At 40.9% G+C, this 15,735-nt stretch overlaps 2 protein-coding genes across 2 annotated transcripts; one reads left to right on the top strand and one right to left on the bottom strand.

Annotated features, from left to right (window-relative positions):
- Positions 1–1,788: 1,788 nt before the first annotated feature.
- Positions 1,789–9,897, bottom strand: LOC128716753 (uncharacterized). The gene is made up of 4 exons (XM_053811362.1): positions 9,635–9,897; positions 4,484–5,140; positions 4,357–4,364; positions 1,789–1,952 (listed from the first exon to the last, which is right to left on the bottom strand). Exons 1-4 carry the CDS (start codon positions 9,895–9,897, stop codon positions 1,789–1,791), a joined length of 1,092 nt encoding a protein of 363 aa, XP_053667337.1.
- A 1,423-nt stretch (positions 9,898–11,320) lies between these two features.
- LOC128716768 (uncharacterized) lies at positions 11,321–12,184 on the top strand. Its single transcript, XM_053811377.1, has one exon. It carries the CDS (start codon positions 11,321–11,323, stop codon positions 12,182–12,184), a length of 864 nt encoding a protein of 287 aa, XP_053667352.1.
- Positions 12,185–15,735: the final 3,551 nt, after the last annotated feature.

The following is a 15,735-nucleotide window of genomic DNA, read 5'->3' as shown; positions in this document are numbered from 1 at the left end:
CTATTTATCTGCTCTTTACAGGCTTCAAGCACAGTTCAATAGTTCCACAGGTTGCAACACATATTCAAACAAGTACCATGGTCTTATCTGTTTGTTTATCAACACTTTTAAATTTTAATCCTACCTACTTGTGAAGATTCTTTTTTACTTTTAGAAAGACGTCCAGGCCATATAGCTATGCAGGTACTTATAATGTAGACCAATAACGCAAATTGTATATATTTTCACAGTTATCATTAAATTCAACGGACCGTGTATATTTCCCTTAAGTCTTTTTTTATTTGCAAATTAAAAAATACTTACAGATAACAAGAAGTTAGCAGCACAGCAATTCCGGTAGCGTACAATTCCAAAAGGCGGTATCTGGTTCGAATCGAACATCGAATCGGATGCGTATTGATCCTATTAAGGAGCGGTACCACACCTTGTTGTTGGATGCGTTATGCAACCAAGCACTCACGTGTGCTCTCCGCGAGAGCATTCATCGGTTGACGAGGTACGAATTTCCATGCGTTGGCAAAACAAAAACTGAACATCCAGGTATTTAAATTGTGGACATCCGCAGTACACGGGCTGTGTCTAGCCAAAACGGGTTTTTTACGGTACATAGCGTTTATCAATAGGAAGAATGAAGCTTAAGATAATACCACTTGTCAATGGGAATGCCTTTCAGCTGTTCGTAGCTTTTCGTAAAAAAGCGTAATAAAATATTGAAAACACAACATTACATCTGAGTACTCCATCTTGCGGAATATATTATATGCAGCAAAGAACAATCAACATCAACAATCAATACAGATCAATAACTCCGCCGGGCCTATGGTTGGGGATGCGACATTAGTTCAGAAAATTAAGGGAAATAATTTATGTTTTTTTTAAATTTATTTTCTTCTCATATTTTGTCATAGTTTCATAGTCTAATTGAACATATTACAACCGATCCTAGCTTGCCCTGTTGGCACACCCTAATACAATACTGTTCGTTTGAAACTACCAGTCCTAGTATGAGAATTTTGCAATCCTATCATATCATATCATATGAACTAGTTTGCTATCCCCATAAAGTAGACGTATGTAAGCACGCACGCGGACGCAGCATTTCCGATGTACTATCAATCGATAGAGAGCAAGGTAACTGGGCGGATAAGTGACACTATCAACCAAGACGATATATGAAGAAAAAAACGCTTATATAACAATATTTGCACAATCCAGAGATATCAGACATATTATTCGATGACGGACCATATGTAGCGGTAGAGTTTGAAATTAATTCATTCAATCCTTAAAATCTAACAATGTTTCCCATACCAGACAGTACTAAAGGATGGAATACCCAGGGCTACAATGCATGTCATCATGAATGTTATTTGCAAAATTATACTCTGCATAGTATTCTGCACATGCTCTTTGATTAAAAATTTACATCAAGGATGGTATGGAAGATTGCGTGAGTTTAGAATATTTCGGATGTAAAATGCAAATTCGAATTATGGATTGTATCAAAAATAATTTCATTGTACCAAAGCCACGAGAGTGATAGCTACAAGCTAAATATATATTCAAATATTGTTAAATTAACATTTAAATGGTAAAAAACGGTCAAATCAAATTATCATGTTACAAATTGTCTTTTGATAATGCAATTAAAGATTTAGCTTAATTATTAACTTCATCCCAAGGAAAGACAGTCCATACAATACAATACATTACAGACAAACAGTAGCTGATAGTTTAAACACATTACACGCTATAAATACATAGCAGCAGCTTCCTACCGTTTTAAAGCTATACTTCGACATTCATAAACGAAGTGATAATGGAGATGAAATCGAGATCAAGTTGAAGATCTGCAGCACCAGTACATCGTATCGGATTAAGCTCGAGACCGCTCTTCTCCATCAGCGTATCAGTAGTATCGACGCAGCTAAACCTGCATCGCACCCGCGTGGCTACGTATAACCATGAATAAAGAATTAGTATTATTCAACATTCCGAACGAGTAATCGTGTTTCCTTACCTTTTTTCCTTTGACTTTGATTTACACTTCTAAGGACAAGACCAATTTTGATATTTCCCAGGACATCCTTATGCTCATCAAATGGCTAGATCGAATAAAAAATGAATGAATGAAATGAAATGAAAAAGGATACTCGGTACACTTCAGGAAAAATGTGATGTTACGCCATGTAATATTTGTAATTTGTAATACCTGTAATTGTCGTAAGAGCTTAGTGCTAACATAAAGCAGTAAGATTGTAGCTTTGGAACACTTAGAGAAAAAAAGTAAAACAAGTACTACGCTAATAATAAACATCCTTCAATTTCGTGAACCATTGTACCACTACTGCGATCACTTTTTCTTCCATTAGTGTGCATTTATGACTTCTAATTTTTAAAACACCTTCTAAGATTTTCCAACCAAGCGTACAGTTTTTCATCAGTTTCCTACAGTAAAGGAGTATTAAATGTTTTTTGCGAGTTTGTTTTCTTTTTGGAGCAAACAGCAACTGTTTTTTTGAGCAATGCGAAATGGCGAAACACCGACGCAAGCTATAAGATGCCTGTCGGCCATCGGAGGACCGATCTAAAGCGAAAAGACCTGTCTTCATATAGAGTATAAATAAGTGTTACTCTGTGTATATGTCCCCTGTGCATGCGGAATATGAAACAGGCAAGATTTGAACCTAGCCTGAATCATCCGTTAACCTGGAAGTGTGTAATCGAATTACGATAAGTAAATAATTTCCAATGCTAGGCCACATCATCAGGCTGCATCACATTGAAACCACTGGTCCATCAATCGCTGGAAAACGCTTAAAAATAACTCGAGACCCGTTGCAAATACCCATGATTTACATACCACTTCGTTCCGGTCGAAGAAAGTGTCCATTTCAAGGTTGCCGGTATTACTCCGTTCAGGATTTTCGAATTCACGATGATACAATTTGGATTGTGCGACGCAACCCAGCCATTTGAGCGCTTCATGGACGGTATATTAGCAAATCTTAATGTTCTGGTGGTGTTTGTTGATGATGTTTGCTTCCTCCACTGAAAATGAGCATCGAAACTTGTTATAATTCTGTTTTGGCATCTCAAATCGAACGGCCATGTACTGAACTTACAAAAGTGTTAGCCGACTACAGTTGATTATGGTCGTCCTGCATTGTTAGAACTGCGACGATTTTCCGCCGCACTTGTCTTCATTCGCAATGCATTCTCTTTGAAACAACTGCGTGCTGTGTCTGTTTAGTGCGTCGAAATTTTAAAAAATAAAACGTTATACGTAAACTTCACCGGATGCAAGGAAAATTTGGCTAAAGCTCTTATCCGTGTTAACTTACCTTAATTTGTCCAAACGAATGTGGCTTGTAGCGGAACGGATCCGTTAAAGAACTCCAAAGGCTTATTTCCGGCTCATCGGATATCGCGGTAGGGGCATTTCTACAGCAGTACAATAGCGATCGATCGATCGGTGCTGGTCTGGTGACCATCAACCGCTAGGATCCTTCACGCAGAACTTTTCAGTTTAATTTCTTCACAGATTCAGCAGCATCCCGTCGTCGAGCGTTGGCTAACAGCCGGTGACCTGAAGCTATATCTCTTCCTGATATGTTAGCATAAACATTAGCCAAGTCATTTTGCGCAAGCAGGTTTTCTCGGTTTGACCGTGCTCGGATATAAAACACATTGCTACACCCAATGCTGAAAGAAAATGCATTACATGCGTTAAAAACGAGTCACTTATTTTCACCACAAGCCGCGTTAATTGAGCATGCAATTTGAAAATAAAATACCTTTCGTAATTTGTGGCACGCAATAAATTTTCATAAGTAATACACTCTGTTGCTTTTAAATTTCCGCTTTAAACCGCCGATATTTATTAAAACGTAAATGTAAACAAACCATGTTGACATTTAATTTGTCACATCGCATGACCGAACCACCCTTTGATGTGCGTGAAACGTTTCAGGGTAGCTTCGAACCCTATGGGGGGGACTATAAAAATCTTTTACCATATATTTATATAATTATATATATGTTATATGTGTTGCAACCTGTGGAACTATTGAACTGTGCTTGAAGCCTGTAAAGAGCAGATAAATAGAAAAAGTACAAAAATAAAATCGTTTTTCCCCGATCCTGTTAGTATATGATGGCCGGTAGCACACATCATATTCCAGCCAGCACCACGAGGAGGTAGGATACGGAGTTCCAAGATAGCGGATGTATTACATGTAAACGCTAAGGCATGTAGAATACATTCGCTCTTGGCATTAGCTAGCCACCTTGAAGATAGTTGATGTATTAAAAATGTTTACGGAAGAGTAAATGAACAATTGATGGAAAACTTACCCATGTTCCTGTGTGACCGACGGTTGGATGGATGAGCACATTATCTGAAGAGAAATAGAAACATACAAATTACAAACATCTCTCTGGCATTCGGTAATCAGATAATCGGCATTAACAGAAAACTTACCCAAAGTCCTGGACAGCTTTGATTGCGCGCAACACACTCAGGAAGCCGTTCTGGTTCCGCCGCTTCATTTGGTACTCCCGTAGGTACGCGATAAGGGCTCCTCGGTTGGTGCCCTTAGATCTTAAAAAGGGCTTTACCCAACGCCACAGGTTTTCGATATTTTGTGTGTGCACAAAGCCATCGTCCGGATCCACGAAATTTTCGAAGTGATTGACCGCTACGTGAACATATCCGTACTGTTCGATGCCGTTGTAGGCCCTCCAACCATCAGTCACTAACGTTGTTCCCGGAGCCACATGCTGCACAATGATGCCATGCAATGTGCCAGCATCCCGTTGCTGCACCAGCTCCAGAAACACTTCCCGTGTCTCGCGGCAGATACCGCCGACCAACCAGACTTGGTTGCCTTCCGCGAAGCGTCCGCGGTTGTACTTCCGCTTGGTGACGACAGATTCGTCAATCTCGACGGTCATTCCATCGCCACCAATTGGAGCCTGGTTAGTCTCGATGTATTCCGCGGATACTGCTCGAAGTATAGCGTACCATTTCGATATGGCACTTTTGCCGGCACTGCACTCCAATGCTGCGTCCGTCCGCTTCGCATCCCGCGACCACTCGAAGGTTATTTCTATCAGCTTCGATATGTCAGGATGCAACCTGACAGTTAGCTACATGGTGTAGCTGTTTTCTTTGCAAACACTGTAGACAAAAATGTCAAACTCTTAACCTAAAATATACACACGTGTTTCTGCGCTTCTCGATAGGAAAGTCGTCCGTGTCGCCTCAAGCTTCTATTACATCCGAAAAACTATTTCAGGTTATGGGCCCAGTATAACCCAAACCTAGTTCATCTGTTTATTTTTTTTCTCATCGTAGTCTCCCTGAATACTGTTGATCCAATGGAAGAAGAAAAGAAAGTGTATCTTTTCGATGGTACGAATTTCAGCAACTGGAGCTTCCGGACGGAAGTGTTGCTGGAGGAGCTGGATCTGATTGATTGCATTCGTGTTGAAGCGGAAAAGGCTTTGGAATGCAAAGTATTGGCTACTGATTCGGCTGAGGTAAAGAAAACCAAGGAGGACCAGCTGAAGAAGAGGAAAAAGAAGGATGCTAAATGCAAATCGGTTTTGGTGCGGAATATTGCCGACTCACAGTTGGAGTATATAAAAGGTAAACAGACCCCGCGAGAGATTTGGACCACTTTGGAAAACCTTTTCGCACGTCAAGGAACATGTGGCCAGTTCTATATTATGAAAAAGCTTTCAGCGATGAAGTTTGTGGAGTCAGGTTCTCTCCAAGCGCACCTACTCGGGTTCGAGCGGATGGTGCATGATTTGGAAGCAACCGGAATCAAACTACAAGAAAGTTTGGTTGTGTTTTACCTGTTGCAAACCATGCCGAGTTCATATGGACAGCTAGTGACTGTCATAGAAACACTGCCTCCGGAACAAATGACGCTGGACTTTGTAAAGGCTCGTCTTCTCAGCGAGAGTTTGAAGCGAGAAAATAATGGAGAAATGAGCGAGAAGAACGATTCCATGGCGTTTGCTGGAAAAGCCCAGAAACATAAACTGAAGTGTTTCTATTGTAAAAAGTTTGGGCACAAACGCACTGAATGTCCCATATTAAAAGATCGGCAAGATAAGAAAAGAATGTTTGCACATGCGAAACCGAGAGCAAATTTCGCTGATGCAGAAAACCATGGTGGTGGATCAAATAAAAGCGTAAGTTTCGTGGGTGTGAGCAGGGGAAATACAGTTCCCATTGAGTCGAATCGTATACGATGGTATATCGATTCAGGATGCTCGGATCATCTGGTAAACGACAAGACGCTATTCGAAAAGTTGCATCCGTTGCAGAATCCAGTCGAAATAGCAATTGCGAAGGACGGTGAAACAATCGTTGCAGAATACACCGGTACAGTGAAAGTAATAACGCTTAAGAATGGTAAATATGCTACATATACCATTCACGATGTACTATTTGTTCCTGAGCTGAGATGCAACCTATTTTCGGTATTGCGTGTGGACAAGGCAGGTATGCGTGTAGAGTATTCGAACGGAGAAGTAAAAATTCATTGTGGATCTGACATCATAGCGTGTGGTTCTCTACAAGGACAATTGTACGAGCTCAAGTTCTGGAGATCGAATTTCGACAGAAACAAAGTGATGTTGACACATGGTCGTATACCGGAAAATATGGATTTATGGCATCGTCGCTATGGACACTTGAACGGTAAAAGCCTTGAACATCTTTTTCGTAAGCAAATGGTATTAGGAGTAAAAATGCCATGCGATTCGAAAGATTTCAAAGACATGAATTATTTCATGTGTAAACCGTGTTTGCTTGGTAAGCAAACTAGAAATCCGTTTTCAATACGCGAAGGAAAAAGATCGTCACGGGTACTGGAACTGATCCATTCTGATGTATGTGGACCAATAACTCCAATTGGAATATGTGGTATGAAGTATTTTGTTACCTTCATTGATGATTGGTCGCATTTCACAATGGTGTTTCTCATCGAATCAAAAGATGAAGTATTCAATATGTTCAAGGAATATGAAGCTCAAGTAACCGCAAAATTTGGGCAGAAAATAAGTCGACTTCGCTGTGACAACGGTGGAGAATATCGAAGCAAAATGTTCGAGAGGTTTTGCAAACAACGAGGCATCTACGTAGAGTGGACGGTTCCCTACACTCCAGAACAAAACGGGGTTAGTGAACGTATGAATCGAACTCTAGTGGAAAAGGCACGTTCTATGCTGGAGGATAGTGGTATCGACAAGAAATTTTGGGGTCAGGCAATACAAACTGCAGCATATCTTACGAATCGGAGCCCATCATGTGCGATTCCATCTGGTGTTACACCATACGAAATGTGGGAAGGTAAGAGACCTGATATTACTAACTTACGAACATTTGGTTGTAGCGTATTTGTACACATTCCGAAGGAGCACCGAAAGAAAATGGACGCGAAGTCATGGAAGGGAATTTTTGTTGGATATTCCCATAACGCATACCGTGTATGGAACGAAAGATCCCAGCGAATTGTGGTTGTACGTGACGTCATATTTGATGAATCTAAGCGATACGAACCGGTTTTTGAACGAAAAGCACCTTTTATGTATCCTGCAGCTGAGAATGATCCAAATGATAAAAATTGTGAGTCGTTAATGATAAATGATGATGAACCTCAAACATTAATTGAAGAAGAATCGGATGACGAATTCGAGAGTTTCTCTGAAGGAAGCGGAACAGCATCGGGAGGTTACCGTGATCAAACTGAAGCTGAGCCAGAAAGTAGTGAGGAGTCAAGTGCGAAGCAACGACCGCAAAGAAACCGCAAACCTCCTGAATGGCATAAGGATTATGATGTCGAGTTTGCGGCATATGCATTAAGTGCAACGGCATATGTGGAAAACGTACCAAACTCCTTGGCAGAAGCCAGAAATCGAAATGATTGGCCCAAATGGGAAGCTGCGGTACAGGATGAGATGTTTTCGCTGGAAAGGAATAATACCTGGGTTTTGACGAAATTACCTTTGGGTCGTACAGCCATCACCAGCAAATGGGTATTCCGAATCAAGAGAGGAATAAACGGACAACCTGATCGGTACAAGGCACGTCTAGTGGCCCGTGGTTTTAGTCAACGACGTGGTTTTGACTATAGTGAGACATATTCTCCTGTTGCGAAACTTGACACTATACGTACTGTGCTCGCAATGGCAAATCATGAGAAGATGCTTATACATCAAATGGATGTGAAAACGGCCTTCTTAAATGGAGAACTGCAGGAAGAGATTTATATGCGTCAGCCAGAAGGTTATGAAACAGGAACAGATTTGGTATGTCGTCTAAAAAGGTGTTTGTACGGATTGAAGCAAGCATCAAGGGCATGGAATGAGCGTTTTCATTCATTCGTTAAATCTAGATTGAGATTTGAAAGGAGTATGATCGACCAATGTATGTACATCTGGAAAACTGATAGAGGATTGGTGATCATGCTGATATATGTGGACGATATTATCATCGCTGGTACGTCATTGCGGCTGGTGGAGACGGTGAAGAACTGTTTGGCACATGAGTTCGAGATGACTGATGCAGGGGAAGTAAAATACTTCCTTGGTATGCACATCGATCATGACTTGAAAAACTGTGTGATGAAGATCAGCCAGAAGCAATATTTGGAAAGCTTATTGCAGCGATTTAAAATGGAAAATTGTAAGGTGGCATCAACTCCAATGGAAACCCACTTGAAGCTTCCTCGCGGTGAAGAGAAGGATCGAACGAATCAACCCTATCGAGAGTTGGTTGGCTGCTTGACATACGCTACGTTGACTACACGACCAGATTTGGCAGCTGCTGTTAATATTTGCAGTCAATATCAAAGTTGCCCAACGGATTTACACTGGACTTACTTGAAGCGAATTTTGCGCTTCGTCAAGGGAACTTTGGATGTTGGCTTAGTGTTTCGTGGAAACCCTGAGGCAGCGACGATGGAAGTGTTTTCGGACGCCGACTGGGCAAATGATCCTGTAGATAGGCGATCTATCAGTGGTGCAGTGTTCAAAGTTTTTGGGTGCACTGTTGCTTGGATTACCCGAAAACAACAGGTTGTCTCTCTTTCATCGACGGAGGCAGAACTAGCAGCATTGTGCGTAGCTGCATGTCATGAGCAGTGGTTGGTACGACTGTTGCGAGATTTAGGATACGATCCTAAGGAGCCGATATGTTTCTACGAAGACAACCAGTCGTCCATAAGAATTGCTGAAGAGTCGAAGGATTTTGGACGCTTAAAACACGTTGATGTAAAATTCCATTATCTTCGAGACTTGATACGGGAAGGAAAAATCTGTCTGAAGTATATACCATCTGCAGATCAACAAGCGGATATGATGACTAAGAGTCTTCCAGTAGCGGTTTTTCGTAGACATTGCTCAAGCATTGGTTTGGCTAACTGTAGCGGTTGAGCAGGGGTGTCAGGATGCAACCTGACAGTTAGCTACATGGTGTAGCTGTTTTCTTTGCAAACACTGTAGACAAAAATGTCAAACTCTTAACCTAAAATATACACACGTGTTTCTGCGCTTCTCGATAGGAAAGTCGTCCGTGTCGCCTCAAGCTTCTATTACATCCGAAAAACTATTTCACGATAGGGGTAGATGCGAGTTCTTGAATATACTGTCCGTACGGACAGTACACTCCCACCCGGTACAGCTGGTCGTCGGCTTGCATATCCATTTATACGAATTAGCTTTTTTGGTCGCTTTCATCTTCATGCGCCGGTTACACTTGTTGCACATTTGCTCCGACGGCAATATACCGGCTTCCTGCAACAATAGCACCAAACGCTGCTCATCCTCGGTGATTTTCTTCAATTCACTCAAACTTCGCACTGCACCCAAAGTTTCCATCGTTTTAGCTTCAAACTCGCTTGTTGGAAAATCTCGGTCTCGATCCGATATTGGTGTATGTAACTACTAATTTGCGCGCCAATTGGGTACAGTGGGTACATTGGGTTTCATTGATGGTAGGTGTGCCCATCGTCTTCATTGTATTTCAACGGACAAATGTCATGCCTTCTTGCTTTGCCAATTGGCGCGCAAACTAGTAGTTAGAGGCCGTTCAATTATTACGTAACGCAAAAATGTCCCAAATCTTCATCATCGGAACCCAAACATATATCCTCCTGATCCTTGATCGTAATCACCTTCTTTTTACTTTTATTTACGTCGTGTTTGGACACTGACGACGATTCTAACAACCGATCCTTTGTGGAATAAATTTGGTTACGGTTCAGCAAAACTTGTGAAGCAAAATATATTTCGCAAATTTTACAAACTCTGCTTTGTAACGCCTTTTGTAATGAAGGGCAATATAGGTCATATGGCAGCACTTTGTATGATGGAAGAGATTTAGGTAGGATCTTTGCAGTGTTAATCGAGCTATTAAGGAAGAGTGAAACAAACGATCCACTCGTTTTGGACAAACTTGGGTACTCGGCTTTAATCCCATCTGCAGTTTGATTGATGCGAATCGGAGCAGACATAAATTGCGTTGGCATTATATCGAAATAGCTGCTTCTGGGTGTGCTGCAACATTTGCGATTTGAACATTTCACTATCTGCTGAAAGTACTGTGAAGTGCGTACATGTGCTGAACACCATTCTGCATCACAGCCAAGTATGGAATCAAACGATAACTCGGAGGAACTTGGGTCAATATAATCCGAAACTACGGGGAATCCATCGAATGTTATATCGTTCCATATTTCTGTAGCCGTTTCACCTGCATAAAATTCTTTCGAAAAGAATTAAAATTCTTTTTCTCTAATTCCAAATCAATAGTTCGAAGTCTTTCATCATGATGCGTTCCGTAATGATCATGAGGTAGAACAAGGCCTGACAATTCTCGAGACAATGGCGCCATTCTTCTTTCCAAATACAAATTCAAACAATAATGATATTAAATGAAGAATCAGAGACTAAATTTATAGAGGAATTTATACTTAATGTATAATGTATAAAGGTGCGAATACAAATCACACAACTAAAATAGACCCAACCAGTAAGGTCGAAACTATGCAGCAGTGGCAATGATGAATGACGAAAAATAGAATCATCAATAATTTAGCCATCTGAACAACTTATTCTATGTTACGTAATATAAATTGAACCCCCCCCCCCCCCCCCCCTCCCCCAATGTAACAAACCGTAACGTTTGAAGGAACCCCCTCCCCCTCCTAACAGCGTTACGTAATAATTGAATGAACCCTTACATACACCAATATCGGATCGAGACCGAGATTTTCCAACAAGCGAGTTTGAAGCTAAAACGATGGAAACTTTGGGTGCAGTGCGAAGTTTGAGTGAATTGAAGAAAATCACCGAGGATGAGCAGCGTTTGGTGCTATTGTTGCAGGAAGCCGGTATATTGCCGTCGGAGCAAATGTGCAACAAGTGTAACCGGCGCATGAAGATGAAAGCGACCAAAAAAGCTAATTCGTATAAATGGATATGCAAGCCGACGACCAGCTGTACCGGGTGGGAGTGTACTGTCCGTACGGACAGTATATTCAAGAACTCGCATCTACCCCTATCGAAGCTGATAGAAATAACCTTCGAGTGGTCGCGGGATGCGAAGCGGACGGACGCAGCATTGGAGTGCAGTGCCGGCAAAAGTGCCATATCGAAATGGTACGCTATACTTCGAGCAGTATCCGCGGAATACATCGAGACTAACCAGGCTCCAATTGGTGGCGATGGAATGACCGTCGAGATTGACGAATCTGTCGTCACCAAGCGGAAGTATAACCGCGGACGCTTCGCGGAAGGCAACCAAGTCTGGTTGGTCGGCGGTATCTGCCGCGAGACACGGGAAGTGTTTCTGGAGCTGGTGCAGCAACGGGATGCTGGCACATTGCATGGCATCATTGTGCAGCATGTGGCTCCGGGAACAACGTTAGTGACTGATGGTTGGAGGGCCTACAACGGCATCGAACAGTACGGATATGTTCACGTAGCGGTCAATCACTCCGAAAATTTCGTGGATCCGGACGATGGCTTTGTGCACACACAAAATATCGAAAACCTGTGGCGTTGGGTAAAGCCCTTTTTAAGATCTAAGGGCACCAACCGAGGAGCCCTTATCGCGTACCTACGGGAGTACCAAATGAAGCGGCGGACCAGAACGGCTTCCTGAGTGTGTTGCGCGCAATCAAAGCTGTCCAGGACTTTGGGTAAGTTTTCTTTTATGCCGATTATCTGATTACCGAATGCTAGAGAGATGTTTGTATTTGTATGTTTCTATTTCTCTTCAGATAATGTGCTCGTCCATCCAACCGTCGGTCACACAGGAACATGGGTAAGTTTTCCATCAATTGTTCATTTACTCTTCCGTAAACATTTTTAATACATCAACTATCTTCAAGGTGGCTAGCTAATGCCAAGAGCGAATGTATTCTACATGCCTTAGCGTTTACATGTAATACATCCGCTATCTTGGAACTCCGTATCCTACCTCCTCGTGGTGCTGGCTGGAATATGATGTGTGCTACCGGCCATCATATACTAACAGGATCGGGGGAAAACGATTTTATTTTTGTACTTTTTCTATTTATCTGCTCTTTACAGGCTTCAAGCACAGTTCAATAGTTCCACAGGTTGCAACACATATTCAAACAAGTACCATGGTCTTATCTGTTTGTTTATCAACACTTTTAAATTTTAATCCTACCTACTTGTGAAGATTCTTTTTTACTTTTAGAAAGACGTCCAGGCCATATAGCTATGCAGGTACTTATAATGTAGACCAATAACGCAAATTGTATATATTTTCACAGTTATCATTAAATTCAACGGACCGTGTATATTTCCCTTAAGTTGTTTTTTATTTGCAAATTAAAAAATACTTACAGATAACAAGAAGTTAGCAGCACAGCAATTCCGGTAGCGTACAATTCCAAAAGGCGGTATCTGGTTCGAATCGAACATCGAATCGGATGCGTATTGATCCTATTAAGGAGCGGTACCACACCTTGTTGTTGGATGCGTTATGCAACCAAGCACTCACGCGTGCTCTCCGCGAGAGCATTCATCGGTTGACGAGGTACGAATTTCCATGCGTTGGCAAAACAAAAACTGAACATCCAGGTATTTAAATTGTGGACATCCGCAGTACACGGGCTGTGTCTAGCCAAAACGGGTTTTTTACGGTACATAGCGTTTATCAATAGGAAGAATGAAGCTTAAGATAATACCACTTGTCAATGGGAATGCCTTTCAGCTGTTCGTAGCTTTTCGTAAAAAAGCGTAATAAAATATTGAAAACACAACATTACATCTGAGTACTCCATCTTGCGGAATATATTATATGCAGCAAAGAACAACTAGCGACGAGATTCACCTATCACATTTGAAAGTAAAGATCAATAACTCCGCCGGGCCTATGGTTGGGGATGCGACATTAGTTCAGAAAATTAAGGGAAATAATTTATGTTTTTTTTAAATTTATTTTCTTCTCATATTTTGTCATAGTTTCATAGTCTAATTGAACATATTACAACCGATCCTAGCTTGCCCTGTTGGCACACCCTAATACAATACTGTTCGTTTGAAACTACCAGTCCTAGTATGAGAATTTTGCAATCCTATCATATCATATCATATGAACTAGTTTGCTATCCCCATAAAGTAGACGTATGTAAGCACGCACGCGGACGCAGCATTTCCGATGTACTATCAATCGATAGAGAGCAAGGTAACTGGGCGGATAAGTGACACTATCAACCAAGACGATATATGAAGAAAAAAACGCTTATATAACAATATTTGCACAATCCAGAGATATCAGACATATTATTCGATGACGGACCATATGTAGCGGTAGAGTTTGAAATTAATTCATTCAATCCTTAAAATCTAACAATGTTTCCCATACCAGACAGTACTAAAGGATGGAATACCCAGGGCTACAATGCATGTCATCATGAATGTTATTTGCAAAATTATACTCTGCATAGTATTCTGCACATGCTCTTTGATTAAAAATTTACATCAAGGATGGTATGGAAGATTGCGTGAGTTTAGAATATTTCGGATGTAAAATGCAAATTCGAATTATGGATTGTATCAAAAATAATTTCATTGTACCAAAGCCACGAGAGTGATAGCTACAAGCTAAATATATATTCAAATATTGTTAAATTAACATTTAAATGGTAAAAAACGGTCAAATCAAATTATCATGTTACAAATTGTCTTTTGATAATGCAATTAAAGATTTAGCTTAATTATTAACTTCATCCCAAGGAAAGACAGTCCATACAATACAATACATTACAGACAAACAGTAGCTGATAGTTTAAACACATTACACGCTATAAATACATAGCAGCAGCTTCCTACCGTTTTAAAGCTATACTTCGACATTCATAAACGAAGTGATAATGGAGATGAAATCGAGATCAAGTTGAAGATCTGCAGCACCAGTACATCGTATCGGATTAAGCTCGAGACCGCTCTTCTCCATCAGCGTATCAGTAGTATCGACGCAGCTAAACCTGCATCGCACCCGCGTGGCTACGTATAACCATGAATAAAGAATTAGTATTATTCAACATTCCGAACGAGTAATCGTGTTTCCTTACCTTTTTTCCTTTGACTTTGATTTACACTCCTAAGGACAAGACCAATTTTGATACTTCCCAGGACATCCTTATGCTGTCAAATGGCTAGATCGAATAAAAAATGAATGAATGAAATGAAATGAAAAAGGATACTCGGTACACTTCAGGAAAAATGTGATGTTACGCCATGTAATATTTGTAATTTGTAATACCTGTAATTGTCGTAAGAGCTTAGTGCTAACATAAAGCAGTAAGATTGTAGCTTTGGAACACTTAGAGAAAAAAAGTAAAACAAGTACTACGCTAATAATAAACATCCTTCAATTTCGTGAACCATTGTACCACTACTGCGATCACTTTTTCTTCCATTAGTGTGCATTTATGACTTCTAATTTTTAAAACACCTTCTAAGATTTTCCAACCAAGCGTACAGTTTTTCATCGGTTTCCTACAGCAAAGGAGTATTATTTGTTTTTTGCGAGTTTGTTTTCTTTTTGGAGCAAACAGCAACTGTTTTTTGGAGCAATGCGAAATGGCGGAACACCGACGCAAGCTATAAGATGCCTGTCGGCCATCGGAGGACCGATCTAAAGCGAAAAGACCTGTCTTCATATAGAGTATAAATAAGTGTTACTCTGTGTATATGTCCCCTGTGCATGCGGAATATGAAACAGGCAAGATTTGAACCTAGCCTGAATCATCCGTTAACCTGGAAGTGTGTAATCGAATTACGATAAGTAAATAATTTCCAATGCTAGGCCACATCATCAGGCTGCATCACATTGAAACCACTGGTCCATCAATCGCTGGAAAACGCTTAAAAATAACTCGAGACCCGTTGCAAATACCCATGATTTACATACCACTTCGTTCCGGTCGAAGAAAGTGTCCATTTCAAGGTTGCCGGTATTACTCCGTTCAGGATTTTCGAATTCACGATGATACAATTTGGATTGTGCGACGCAACCCAGCCATTTGAGCGCTTCATGGACGGTATATTAGCAAATCTCAATGTTCTGGTGGTGTTTGTTGATGATGTTTGCTTCCTCCACTGAAAAGGAGCATCGAAACTTGTTATAATTCGGTTTTGGCATCTCAAATCGAACGGCCATGTACTGAACTTACA

This window comes from Anopheles marshallii (assembly GCF_943734725.1).
Source record: "Anopheles marshallii chromosome X unlocalized genomic scaffold, idAnoMarsDA_429_01 X_unloc_1, whole genome shotgun sequence".
Classification (NCBI taxonomy): domain Eukaryota; kingdom Metazoa; phylum Arthropoda; class Insecta; order Diptera; family Culicidae; genus Anopheles; species Anopheles marshallii.
Note: the sequence above shows the minus strand (reverse complement) of the source record. Positions and strands in the feature narration are given on the sequence as shown.